The sequence below is a fragment of the Triturus cristatus genome, chromosome 6 (assembly GCF_964204655.1).
Source record: "Triturus cristatus chromosome 6, aTriCri1.1, whole genome shotgun sequence".
Taxonomy (NCBI): domain Eukaryota; kingdom Metazoa; phylum Chordata; class Amphibia; order Caudata; family Salamandridae; genus Triturus; species Triturus cristatus.
In genome coordinates, this window is record NC_140589.1 from 1858320047 (window position 1) to 1858332598 (window position 12552).

The 12552-nt window shown below is 45.9% G+C and overlaps 1 protein-coding gene across 21 annotated transcripts in view; it reads right to left on the bottom strand.

The window, feature by feature from the left end:
• LOC146822208 (uncharacterized) overlaps positions 1–12552 on the bottom strand; it is a 260616-nt gene that overhangs the window by 107416 nt on the left and 140648 nt on the right. For 10 of the 21 annotated variants that reach the window (XM_085613354.1, XM_085613342.1, XM_085613347.1 and 7 more), the window contains 2 exons: positions 12187–12327; positions 8389–8532 (listed from right to left, as the gene is read on the bottom strand). The exons of 2 other annotated variants lie outside the window; for them this stretch is intronic. In XM_085613354.1, coding sequence (XP_085469480.1) covers positions 8389–8532; positions 12187–12327 — 285 coding nt within the window. The remainder of the gene's footprint in view (positions 1–8388; positions 8533–12186; positions 12328–12552) is intronic. 9 more of the 21 variants (XM_085613358.1, XM_085613359.1, XM_085613353.1 and 6 more) reach the window with 2 other exon arrangements.

Here is a 12552-nt window from a genome sequence, read left to right on the forward strand (position 1 = left end):
GGGACAAAAGATAACCAGACAGCTGTTTTCAAGAAGCACTCACTGTCTTACTCTTCACATATTCTGTGATGTGGTGTGAAGAGAGCATCAGTATGTGAATGTACAAAGCCCTTCAATATACCCTGATCACACTTCCAGGACAGCCACAACTTTTCAAGACACTTGGCAACTCACTTGTGCATGTTTGAAAGATATGCACATGTTCAAATATGCTTTTATTAAGTTTTGCACCAGTAGATTCAGACCCTTTTCTTACAAACTCTCTCTAGAACAACTGTGTATATAATGAATAATGGTTACATAAGTAGGAGGCTCTCGGATAATAAGTTTCAGATTTAGGCATCCAGGGAAGCTGGAAGAATGTTCCACACTCAAGTTAAGAAATAGGGCAGTACCCTGAATGTGACAGATACCTGTCATTAGCTTAGAGAGCTGTTGTTAGCTTTGAAATGCAGGTTTTATAAGATTCATCTAGTACATTTCAGGTATGTACAGTGTCCTGCCCCCCTATCTACAGTCCGGGCTCAGCCTAAAACAGAAACACAAACGAAGATTTCACGTCAACATCAGTTGTCACACACTCCTGACACTGATACCTGTCACTGGAGCCTTGCACTTTAATCCACAGTGGAAGAAGCAGCACTTCCAATCCTGTGTGCAGTCATCATCACTCTTGCACTGTGGGACATCTGGTTTGATGCACCTTTTGTTGTCTTTGAGGCACATTCATGGCTTTGGTAAAACTGAATTTATTTTTACTTTGTGTCTTCTCTTGAACCAAACCATGAAAACAAATGACAACCCAGATAATGGTATGCTAATGAGCAGGTTTTGGGGGTGTTGTTTATGAGTGACTTGACTCCAGGTTTGATTGTATTCCTTTAGCATTCCTTGTCTCTCTTACATTACTGGCTGTCCTCGAAATCAGCAACTTGAGGTAGGTACATTAGAACAGTGAACAACGTTACATCTGGCATTACCTATGCACATAGAGGGCTTCATGCCCTGAATTAATATGGCAATACTAAGGGATACAGTGGGCATTGTGCTTATTATAGTGCCCCCCTTTAGTATGGCATAAAAGGTAAGCACAGAAAGCAGTTTCAATGTGGGGGCAGGTTTAAGATGGCATTTGGAACGGTGGTGATTTGTTGGGCAATGCTATCATGATCTAAGTTTGACAATATTGGTCAACACAACAAGAAGCTCCATCATGGTGTTTGCTTCAATTAAGGCCATGCCAGTGAGCACTTAGGGGTCTCTTATCATAGTGACCTAGTTAAGTATTTTCACTCTGTACTTGATTCTACATATTCCATGAAAAGCCCTAAATGACATTTTTTTAAATTTTAAATCTCCACCTGGAAAACAGTAGACACATGTTTTAAAGTTATTTTCCACTTACTTTCAAAAATCTAATTCAAAGGTGAATGTCGATTTGTAATACCGTTAATGGAAAAGGACATTTTTAAAATGTATACCAGGTATTGCCTGAGAGATAGTTTATCTCTCAGCCCCAATTCTCCTTCCTAAGTTAACAAGACCAGCCCACATAGCTACAATATATTTTTGTTAAAAAAATATGGCACCTGTCATGTAACAGTAAGGCATTTTCCTAATGCAAGAAACAAACCTTGATTACTAAGGAACGCTGCAGAAGTTCTTCTGTTATTCAATAGATCACAAAGAAAAACAATTTTTGCTTAAATCTTACATTCTATCTCACGTCCCTCCAAACTTGTCTACAGCAAAAAATTGTGAATATAGGTAAATGCACAAGGGCTGCAACTTGGATGTTGCAGGTGCTTGTTTTTAGTTATTGGTATTTTGCAGAGACTTGCTCAGGTTATCTAGTATTCACTTTCTCTATTTTGCAGTCAGGGTCTGTCATTATCATCTGAAAAAGGGTGTTTAATTATTAGCAATGTATTATTTATGGGAAGAAGCCCTTCCAAATGGCACATTATTGTCATAAAGTCATTCCACTGCCATATTGAGTCATTTTTGAGATTACCATACTTTGCGGCTGACTTTCAGTATCTTTTTATTTCACTGAGGACTACATAAGACTTGAGCAGTTCATCTAGTCTGGTTTTCTCTCTTTGCACAATGGGGCTTGTCCGCTCCTTGTTGAGATTATAATGAAGGACTACATGCCTCAGAAGGTATTGTAAGAATATGCATCTCATAACTGAACTGGAGAAGACATGACAGCTTTCAAAATGCAAAGGTCTTTTAGCAGAGTAAGATGGTAAGTGAAAATAGTGCTCCATCTCTATGAAGGAGGCAATTTTGCAAGCAAAGTCTCCCTGAGAGGAGAATCCTGTAACAGATGTATTCTCACTTCTTACACATATCACAATATTTTTAGTTAATCTTGCCCCAAAACAAGGATCAGAGCAGGTATTGGCTAGAACCCTCAGCTTTTCCAAGCAGTATGTTCCACCATCTGTGGTAGCAGTAATTGGAGGTGGGCCACTGGAAAGGCATGATTTGCATGAATGGCCTATCAGCATTGGTTGCTGTGACAGGAGCCCCTTCTCTTCTGGGTCAAGGTGCAAACACAAGAGGAGGGGTGCCCTCAAGTGCTCTAGAAATAGAGCAGTTGACAAGTGCTGTTACACTAATCAGTTATTACTGCCTGTGGGTGGTGACTTACTTTTTATCATAGGTGTGTTCTTGTTTCAGCACGCCTCTAAAATATGGAGACTTCTTTGGAAATATCACACAGCAGCACATTGCATGGTGGTTGTCACCTGGCCTGGGATCCCTGCATTCCCGTGCACAATAGTCGACGCAGCACTTCTGCGCTCCTGGGCAGCTGCTGTCATTGCTACACTGATGCAGGTATGGTGCAGGATAATCACATATCTTAGCACGTGGTGGACATTCACCAGGTTTCACTGCACGAGAAACAGCAACGGACAGGAAAACCATAGACCAATCTCCGAGTCACTCTCAGAGCTCAGTATTATTTGTTTCTTACTCTCATATGCAAAACAATAAAATAAACCCTTCAATCCATTTTCATCATAGCCAACATGGTGGGTAATAAACAGAGTCCTGAGCATATCATTTTTTTTTAACATTCAACTATCCTCTATCAGCTACAATTAAAAATCTCAACAGTGGAAAAGCTCCTGAAACAAATGTTGTGTTCGTAGAGCTTGTAGTGAGCTGGTTGGCCAAGTTAGTACTAACTTGTTACGAGTTCTTTTTTCAATCTGTTGATCTCCTACATTCATGGAAAACCAGCACCATTACTCTGATGCACAAAGTTGGCAAACTCTCTGGTCCATCATCTTACAAACTCACATGACTGTTGGAAACAGACACTGGAGGTACACAGTGGAGGAACACCAAAGCAGACAGACTGAAAACATCGTGGCACTACTTCAAGAGGGAATTATGGCTTTTTAATGGTGGGGAAGATGTTTACCTTGCATCATCTCATATATAAATTCACAGTAGTAAAGGGACTATTAATGTATGCACATTTTGGGATTTTGCTATGGTTGGCGACTTAATATCTGGAAAAACCATAGGATAAAACAGCAAACCGCTATTCAATCAATCAGGGTTGGTAAAGTGCAGCTACTCACACGCAAGGGTCTCAAGGTGCTGGGGGGCGGCTCTGTTGAGTGATGGGGTCATGGTCTTGAGGTCCTTCCCAAACTAGAGCACTGTAGGCACTTGCCAGAGATGGAGGGGTAGGTCGTTCCAGGCCTCGGCTGCCAGGTAGGAAAAGGACATTCCTTCTGATCTGGTCTTGTAGATGCGTGGGATGGTGGTCAGAGAGAGGTCAGCTGATCAGTGGTGTCTCTTGGGTGCGTGAATGAGAGGCGGCTGTTTAGGTATGCTGGTCCGATGTTGTGGAGGGCCTTGTGCGCAAGAGGGAGGAGCTTGAAGGTTATTCTTCTTTCGATGGGGAGCCAGTGGAGATTGGAGAGGTGTTATGTGATGTGGTTGGGACGGGGGATGTCTAGGATCAGCCTGGATGCGGCTTTCTGGGTGGTCTAGAGATTGCAAAGTAGTTTATTGTTGATTACGGCATAGAGAGCATTGATGCAGTCCAGTCGGCTACTGATGAGGGCTTGCGTGACTGTTTTTCTGGATTTGGATGTGATCCATCTGAAGGTTTTTCAGAGTATGTGGAGAGTGTTGAAGCAGGCTGAGGATACGCATCATGAGCAATGAGTCTAGTATGATGCTGAGGTTTCGTGCGTGGTCTGTCGGGGTGGGGGGTTTCCAAGGAAGGGGGGCCACCAGGTGTTGTCCCATGAGGAAGGGGTGGATCCAAGGACGAGAACTTCTATTTTCTCTGAGTTGAGTTTCAGGCAGCTCTTCTTCATCTAGGTGGCAACGACTTTCATCCCTTCTTGGAAGTTGCGTCTGGTGATATTGAGTATTTTGGTGAGGTAGAGGATGAGCTGGGTGTCATCGGTGTAGGTTTCTGAAGATGGTTGCGAGGGGGACCATGTAGACGTTGAAGAGGGTGGGGCTAGGGGAAGGTCCCTGGGGCACTCCACATCTGGTCTCTGTTGGTCTGTTGGTCCCGAGAGGTAGGGTGGGAGTCTGACTTGCTGAGTTCTACCTGTGAGAAAAGAGCATATCCAGTCAAGGGCCTTTCCATGGATGCCAGCGTTGTGGAGTCTGGTGGCTAGTGTGAGGTGGTAGAAGGTGTCGAAGGCTGGTGAGTGGTCCAGGAGGAGGAGGGCTGCTGTTTGGCCCTGGTTGAGGAGGGAGCGGATGTCCTTGATGGCGGTGAGTAGGGTGGTCTCGGTGCTGTGGTTGCTACAGAATCTGGATTGGGAGATGTCCTGGTTGTTATTGGCTTCGATGCAGTTTGCCTGCCTTTTCAATGACTGTGGCTGAGAATGGAAGATAGGAAATGGGCATGAAGTTCTTGAGATCTGTCGGGTCTGCGGAGGGTTTCTTTAGGAGAGGGCTGACTTCGGCATACCTCCATTCATTGGGGAATGTGGCGGGTTCGAGGGAGCAGTTGATCGTTAGGTGTAGTTTGGGTGCGATGGCCATTGTGGTTCTTTGGAAGATGTGGGTTGGGCAGGAATTATTTCCCCAACTTAAAACGCGCCACAGGGCACATTTGAACACGTCACCTCAGGGCCCGTCCCCTCCCTTCCCCACTGTGTAATATGCCCTGTGTCCATTTTAAGTTGGGAGATTAAGTCCCCTTGAATCCTGAAGGTCCCTAGGGTCAAAATAGCCCACTAGTTACCTCCAATAAGCGCCGTTGCTGAGAGGTGTAAAAAGGGGTTCGGCCTGGACCACCTCTCTGCAACGCAGCGCAATGGCGCTTACTGGAAGCACCTGTTGGGCTAGTTGGCTCCCAGGGGCTCTCAGGATTGAAGGGGAGTTATTTCCCCAACTTGAAACACGCCACAGGGCGTGTTTGCACACGTCACCTCAGGCCCCGTCCCCTCCCTTCGCCACTATGTAAACGCGCCCTGTGCACATTTTGAGTTGGGAGATTAAGTCCCCTTGAATCCTGAGGGTCCCTAGGCTCAAACTAGCCCACTAGGTACCTCCAGTAAGTGCCTCAGAGCTGCGTTGCAGAGAGGTGAAAAAAGGGGTGTGGCCTCTGAACACCTCTCTGCAACGCAGCTCCCTGGCGCCTACTGGAGGTACCTGGTGGTCTAGTTGGCTCTCCGGGACCCTCAGTATTGAAGAGGAATTCAATCCCCAACTTACAACTCGCCAGGGGGCGAATTTGCACAATGGTGAAGGAAGGGGGCGGGGCCTGAGGTGACATGTCTGCAAACACACCCTGTGGCGCATTTTAAGTTGGGGAATTAATTCCTTTTCAATCCTGAGGGTCCCTGGGGACCAACTAGCCCACCAGGTACCTCCAGTATGCGCCAGAGAGCTGCATTGGGAGGTGTTCAGAGGCCACGCCCCTTTTTACAACACTCTACAACGCAGCTCCATGGTGCTTACTAGAGGTAACTGGTGGGCTAGTTGGCCCCCAGGGACCCTCAGGATTGAAGAAGAATTAATTCCCCAACTTAAACCGCGCCACAGGGTGTGTTTGCACACATGTCAACTCAGGCCCTGCCCCCTCCCTGCACCACTGTGCAAACGCGCCCTGTGGCGCGTTTTAAGTTGGGGGATTAACTCCCCTTGAATCCTGAGGGTCCCTGGGGTTCAACTAGCCCACCAGGTACCTCCATTATGGGCCACAGAGCTGTGTTGCAGAGAGGTGTAAAAAGAGGCGTGGCCTCAGAACACCTCTCTGCAATGCAGCTCCCTGGCGCATACTAGAGTTTACTGGTGGTCTAGTTGGCCCCTAGGGACCTTCAGTATTCAAGGAGAATTAATTCCCCATCTGCAAACTAGATGGGTGCGTTTGCAGAGTGCTGCAAGTAGGGGACGGGGCCTCAGGCGCGATGCCGGGCTTTTGTAAAATTTATTTTTTATGAAGGGGGCTGTGTGGCCCCTCTTCTTTTCCTAATTAATTGGCCCTGGGGACTCCATCCCCCAGGGCCTGCCCCCTTTTTTTTTTTTAAACCTTGGAAGGGGGCCGCGTGGCCCCCCTCCAGAGGCCATAACCAACCCCAGGACCCCATACCCCGGGGCATGGCTATTATTTTTATTGATTTGGAGGGAGCTATGTTGCCCCCCGCCTCAGGCCACTTATGGCCTCGGGGACCCCATCCCCCGGTGCCAGCCTTTGTTTTGGTTTTTTCTTAATTTTTGAGGAGGGGGGCTACGTGGCCCCTCTCCCGGGCCACTAATAGCCCCGGGGACCCAATCCCCCGGGGTTGGCCCTCTCCGTTGGGGACCGTGGGGGGTCTCCAATCCCCCCACGGTCCCGCCGTCTCCCCGCGTCCTTCGGGAGCCGGCATTGCTTTTCCACACGGGGAGCTGCTAAGATGCAATCGTCTTTGGTTTTTGGAAGAGAGAGCAGTTTCCTGCTCTCTCTTCCAAATACCAAAGCAGTTTGCTATGGCAGGGCGGGAGCCGCGAGGCTCCTGCCCTGCCATAGCAAACTACAGTGTCCCAGGGGTGGGCACCCTGGGACACTGCAGGAGCCGGCCCTGGGGGGTGGCAGTCCCCATGGCCATCAAGGGCTCTAGGAGGTGGGCCGCGCGGCCCCCCCTCCCAACATTTCCAAAGCCTCAGGGGATGGTGGTCCCCAGGGCTGGGGCGTCCGTAACGAACCCCCCCAATATAAATACTTAGTGCCGTGGGGAGGTGGCGGTCCCCAGGGCGTGTGGGGGCTCGAGCCCCCCAACACCGGAATATTTTTTTTTTTTAAAAAGCCATGCGGGTGGCGGTCCTCGGGTCTGCGGGGGGGCTGTGTGCCCCCTGCAAATATTTGAGCAAAGCCCTGGGGAGGTGGCGGTCCCCGGGGCAGTGTGGGGGGATTGGGGCCCCCCACACTTTTTTTTTACTCCAGCCCTGGGACCTGGCCCACCGGGGCCTAAAGAATAACGAAGCCCGTGAGTCCGCGCTTCATATTTTTAAAAGTTTCGGCCGAAAATCGCACTGGGTGCGCGAATCTCGCCGATTTAAAATTCTTTTTTGGGCCCTGGGGGACCTTGTGGAACCCCCTGAGCAGGCCTAGGGGGTCAGGGTGTTTCTACCCTTCCCCCTTTTCTTGTTTTTCACGTTTTTTTTCTCTTTTCTTGTGCCTCGTTCTACCGAGGCACAAGATGGCTGCTAACACTTCCTGGTTTGGAGTGTTGACAGCCAATTAGCATAAAGCTCGTGTTCGGGAGGATCCGCGGCCCTAGATATATATGTGTTTTTACTTTTGAATTTCCCAGCAACTACTGAACGGATTTACACCATTTAACAAAAAGGCACCTTTCTGAACCAAGGGCTACCTCTTTGCCAAATTTGGTGTAATTCCGTTCAGCAGTTCGGGCTGTAGCTGGGGCAAAATTTTCCTATGGGAAATTGCATGGGGAAAACACGTTTTGAGACCCACCTTTTTTCTCGGCCTTCGCTTGACGAATCAGCGTGAAACTTTCAGGATAGGAGCAGACCGGAGCGCCCCACGAGTTTTAAAAATTTTGCGAAGATTCGTCAACCGGCGCCAAAGTTATTGGGAATAGAATAATGCAGATTTCCTATGGAAAATAGGTCCTAACTATAACTACCTACTGGCAACTGCCAGTAGGTAATATATATATATATATATATCTCAATGGGCTGAAGGAGACGTTCTTCCGAGTCTCAAATAAGATGCATGATGGGACTTGCAGTCCAAGATGAGGAACAGCATGAATGTTTTCTAAAGCAAACGTGGGTCAGCTGTGCTTCCACCAATAGGAATAATGGAGCACATTCAAAAAGGAGAACAGCAGAAGATGTGGTGTGCACTTTGAGATCTGGATCCTACATATTGTATATGCCTTTTACCTGTTGTGAGGTTTGTGCATTGCTGGGTACAGAACGGAGTGCAGCACTTTTGTAATCCTGGGCAGTCGCTATCTTGGTTGCATTTTGGAGGTGGCAGAGGAGTTGCACATCTTGTAGCTGGCACTGGGCACTCACCAGATTTCTCTGTAAGAGTGTAAGTCACAGTCATGAAATTCACCTAACCATCCTGTGGCATTTGCAGCATTTTAATCCTTTGTAGTAGGCTTTGTGTGAGGAGGCCCTTGTGACTTACAAATAGAATGGCCACCTAATATATTAGTACTAAAAATATTTAATTGCAGATGACATTAGTTACTAATTAGTTCTAGCAAACGTGTACCTGCAATCTAAACAAAAATAAACTTTTTTTTTAATGTTGCAACTGAAATTATCTTATCATACCCTTGTGAAAGGCTTTCCCCCAACCACCCACACATAAAACCCAGTGCTTAAACAAGGCCTTCCACAAAACTTTCATATTACGTAAAACCACAGCATGCTTGAAAATAAATAAAACTAAAATCACGACTATGTAGAAAAATTTAAGACATTCATTATACAGCACTTAGACACCAAGGGGCTGATTACAATGGCGGGGAGACTGCCACCGACCCGCCATCGTAACCAGCTTTACCGCCCCTTATATTATGATGACGGGCAGACGTGTGGAGGTCGTAAAGACCGACTGCCATGCATCCAATGGGCTCCATGAGCCCGCCGGTGCGATGGAGGGGCCCGTAGTCCCTACAATGCTGGTGGTGCCTACCAGGCACTGTAGTAGGGATTATGATGTCCCTTTCTGCCAGCTGTTTCATGGTAGGTTACCTGCCATGAAAAGGCTGGATGAAAGGGACATTGAGAGCCTGTAGCGGGCCCTCCTTCCCCACTGGCCCTTGGTTGTGGGTGTTGGGGGGAACCTATTGAGCCCCCTACATATCTCGGTACCATGTGGCTAGCACCCCATGGTAGTTGTCACGTGGAGCCAGCAGCACCTGCCGCAATGTAAAATATAGGCATTGCGACCGCTGTGGTGTTGGTCACATTATAATGCCTACTATGGGACCGCTGACAGCATGTCAGGTGGTCCCACTCCCCGATACAATGGCGGATGAACTGAAGTCCGCCCACCATCATAATCAGCCCCTATGTCTAGAGCAAAGATGTAACATGCAGCAAACCCACCACATCATGCCTGAAAAAAAAACTAAAGTTATGTTCCTACAGAACAATTTAAAGATGTTCAACACCACTATCACACAAGGCTTACAACAAGGATTCAGCATGCAGTAAATCTATGGAATAAATCCATGATCTTACAGAACAAATGAAAGACTTTCAATATGATTTACACACTCAAGTAGGATTGATGCAAAATCAATTTGACTAAACAGTGAGATAGTCTAACACCCAATTCAGTACACATAAAAAGAGAAAAAGATAAGGAGAAATAAAGATATTTCACCTCGTTGCACCTCACTTAGGGAGGTGTAGCATTTGATGCATTCCCAGGCTACCAGTAATTGTAAATCTGTGAATGTGCCAAAATCCATGGGCAGTTGCGTTGAAACACCAATGCTCAACCCATGGAACACCTCCCTGGGGCAGAGTAACGCAGTGCTACATTGTGCTACTCTAGATTTATCAAGCCATGGAGGGCCACGCAAGGTGGCCTTGCGTGGCTTGATCAATCTGACTTTATTGTTGCGTAGCCCTTGCCCCCCCTTGCATGGTGCATGGGCAACGCAGAAACAATGATAATATGCCCCAAAGTGTAAAATAAGTGGAGTAGATATCTCTTTCACCTGAAAATTATTAGATGATATTTGAAAATGTGGAGACCTGGCAGTTATAAATATAAAATCTGCCTTTAAAGTGTCCAAAATAGACCCTATTAGAAAACCTAAAGACAAACACAGAATAAGATGAAACATAACAAACTACTATACAGGAAAAAAAGCATAGCAGAATATTTACTCACTGGAAATAAATCCAAAAGTCGAAAACCTATGACCAAATACAGTGTGAGTTATCACAACATATAGAGTAAAACCAAATATATTAAAAATGCATTTTGGGCCACAAATAAAACAAAATCCACTTCCTGATTCACTAAAAACCTAATCCTGTTGGTAACTACTCCAAAAGAAGGCCAATTTCACAAAGTAGGATTGTTGACAGGAGACCCACAGTGGTGTTAGAGAAGGACCAAAACTTGTAGGAACAGAAGCAAAATAGCTTGTCATTTCCATCATAAACTAAACAGTTTGTGTTAACATTATACTATATTGCCTAATCCCAAAGCTGTGACAATACTGAATTGACATTGAGATAATTAGAGAGATGGTGAGGTTTTGTTTATATAATGTGTGACAGGAAATTCAAGGGATAGAGAAAAATAGAGACTAAAGACACATCAACCTCACCCCCAAAGGATATGGCATTTTTTTCCACAGCAGTGACAAACTGTATGAACAATTAAACTGAACAGATGTCACATCTTGTGTTCCCAGTTTGAGTGCCACTGTGGCATGCAGCCATTAAGTTGAAGGTTACTGAGTTCCCACCACTTTGTTGCCAAACATTGCATCTTGTCGTTATGGGGTGAATGAGGCCTGGCATGCACCCCTTTTTTATTTGAGATACTCCTGCCCTAGTTTTAATTAAGTTAACTAATTCTACCCTAGTGGAGGCATGAAGCAGGGGTCAACCACCCAGTCTGGGTGTAACATGTTAATGGGCTATTTGAGACATAGATTACCTACCATTTTGTAGGTCTCCTTTTGCTATACTATGAGGAGTGGAAACCACAGATACAGGTCTGCAGAAGCATACTATCCTGAAAATTGTTTACACTCAAAAGTTCAAAGAATCAGACACCTAAGAATCCATGAGTGGGAGAATGGAACCATTTCACCCGGATTGTAACTTCTGAACCCCAAATTAGTGTATTTTATTCTCTCTATTTCTCTAATTGCCACTTATCACCATTCACTTCTTTTTCTTTTTTCTATTTCCCGCTTGGTATTCTGAGCTATTTTGTTTGTTATCCCTGCACCTCATACGCTTCCCTCAATTTGTCATTTTGTTAGTTTACCTGTCTGCACAATTACAGTTTTTTCTAAACTGGGTTTATTCTCTAGTATCCATACTGCAGACCCTCCAGACCACTGAAGTGAGGTTGCCACACTAATATGTGCTGCCACAGGTGTAGAGTACCTCTGTGGCTTCAGGAAGCTTCTTTGCACCAGTTGAGCAGTACCCAATCTATACCTCTTACATGTGCCTCATGCTCTTTTTTAAGGTTCCCCCTAGCTGGGTACTCTGAGAAATGATGAGAAACCTCACCAGATGTCTGCTGTCTTGCAATGCTTGCATAGTTCTTGATATTTAAAAACACAACAATAGTGTATTCAACTCAAATACCTTCCCATTTAAACAGGCTGTCCCCATACAGCCAGACCATGTTTCTGTCAGCACCCTGCTATGACAGCTCATGAACTTGAAGATCTTTGTTTTTAGCTCTGCAGTAAGATAACGTGCGATCTGATTAGTAAAATAGGTTCTGCACATAAAATGTCAAACTCCACAGGTTCTCTTTAAGACAGCGATACATGAACCAGGATATGACAGGGTCGGTAAGGACTAAGAGCATTATACCTTTTTGTTGGCCATTGCTTTTGGATATGGTGTCAGCAGTTGGGGTGATGGGGGAAGGTGAGGGGGCACTTAGTCACAAGTCCCTTTAAGAGAAACATTTACATCCTCAAATGTCTTCTTGTGAGTGGCTGTGAGTAATACCTGTAGCCGGATCCTTACACTTAAGTCCGCAGTGGAAGTGGCAGCACCTCTGATTTCCTGTACAGTCGCTGTCATTCTTGCACTGATCCGGTTCAGCTTTTTTGCACACAACTGTGTCTTTTGGACATTCACCAGTTTTCACAGTAACAGAGGAGGTTACAAGATTCAGCGACCTTTTCATACAGTGGCACAGTAGAGACTTAATAGGAACCCCTGACTCGCTCTCCCCAAACACAACAAAAGTGTTATCGTATTAACCGCATTTACACCACAACCATAGCAATCTTAAATGAAAAAATCCACCATTTGTTTGCTTACTTCTCCAAAGATATAGGGCCGCATTTATGAAAAGCATTGCACAGTTGC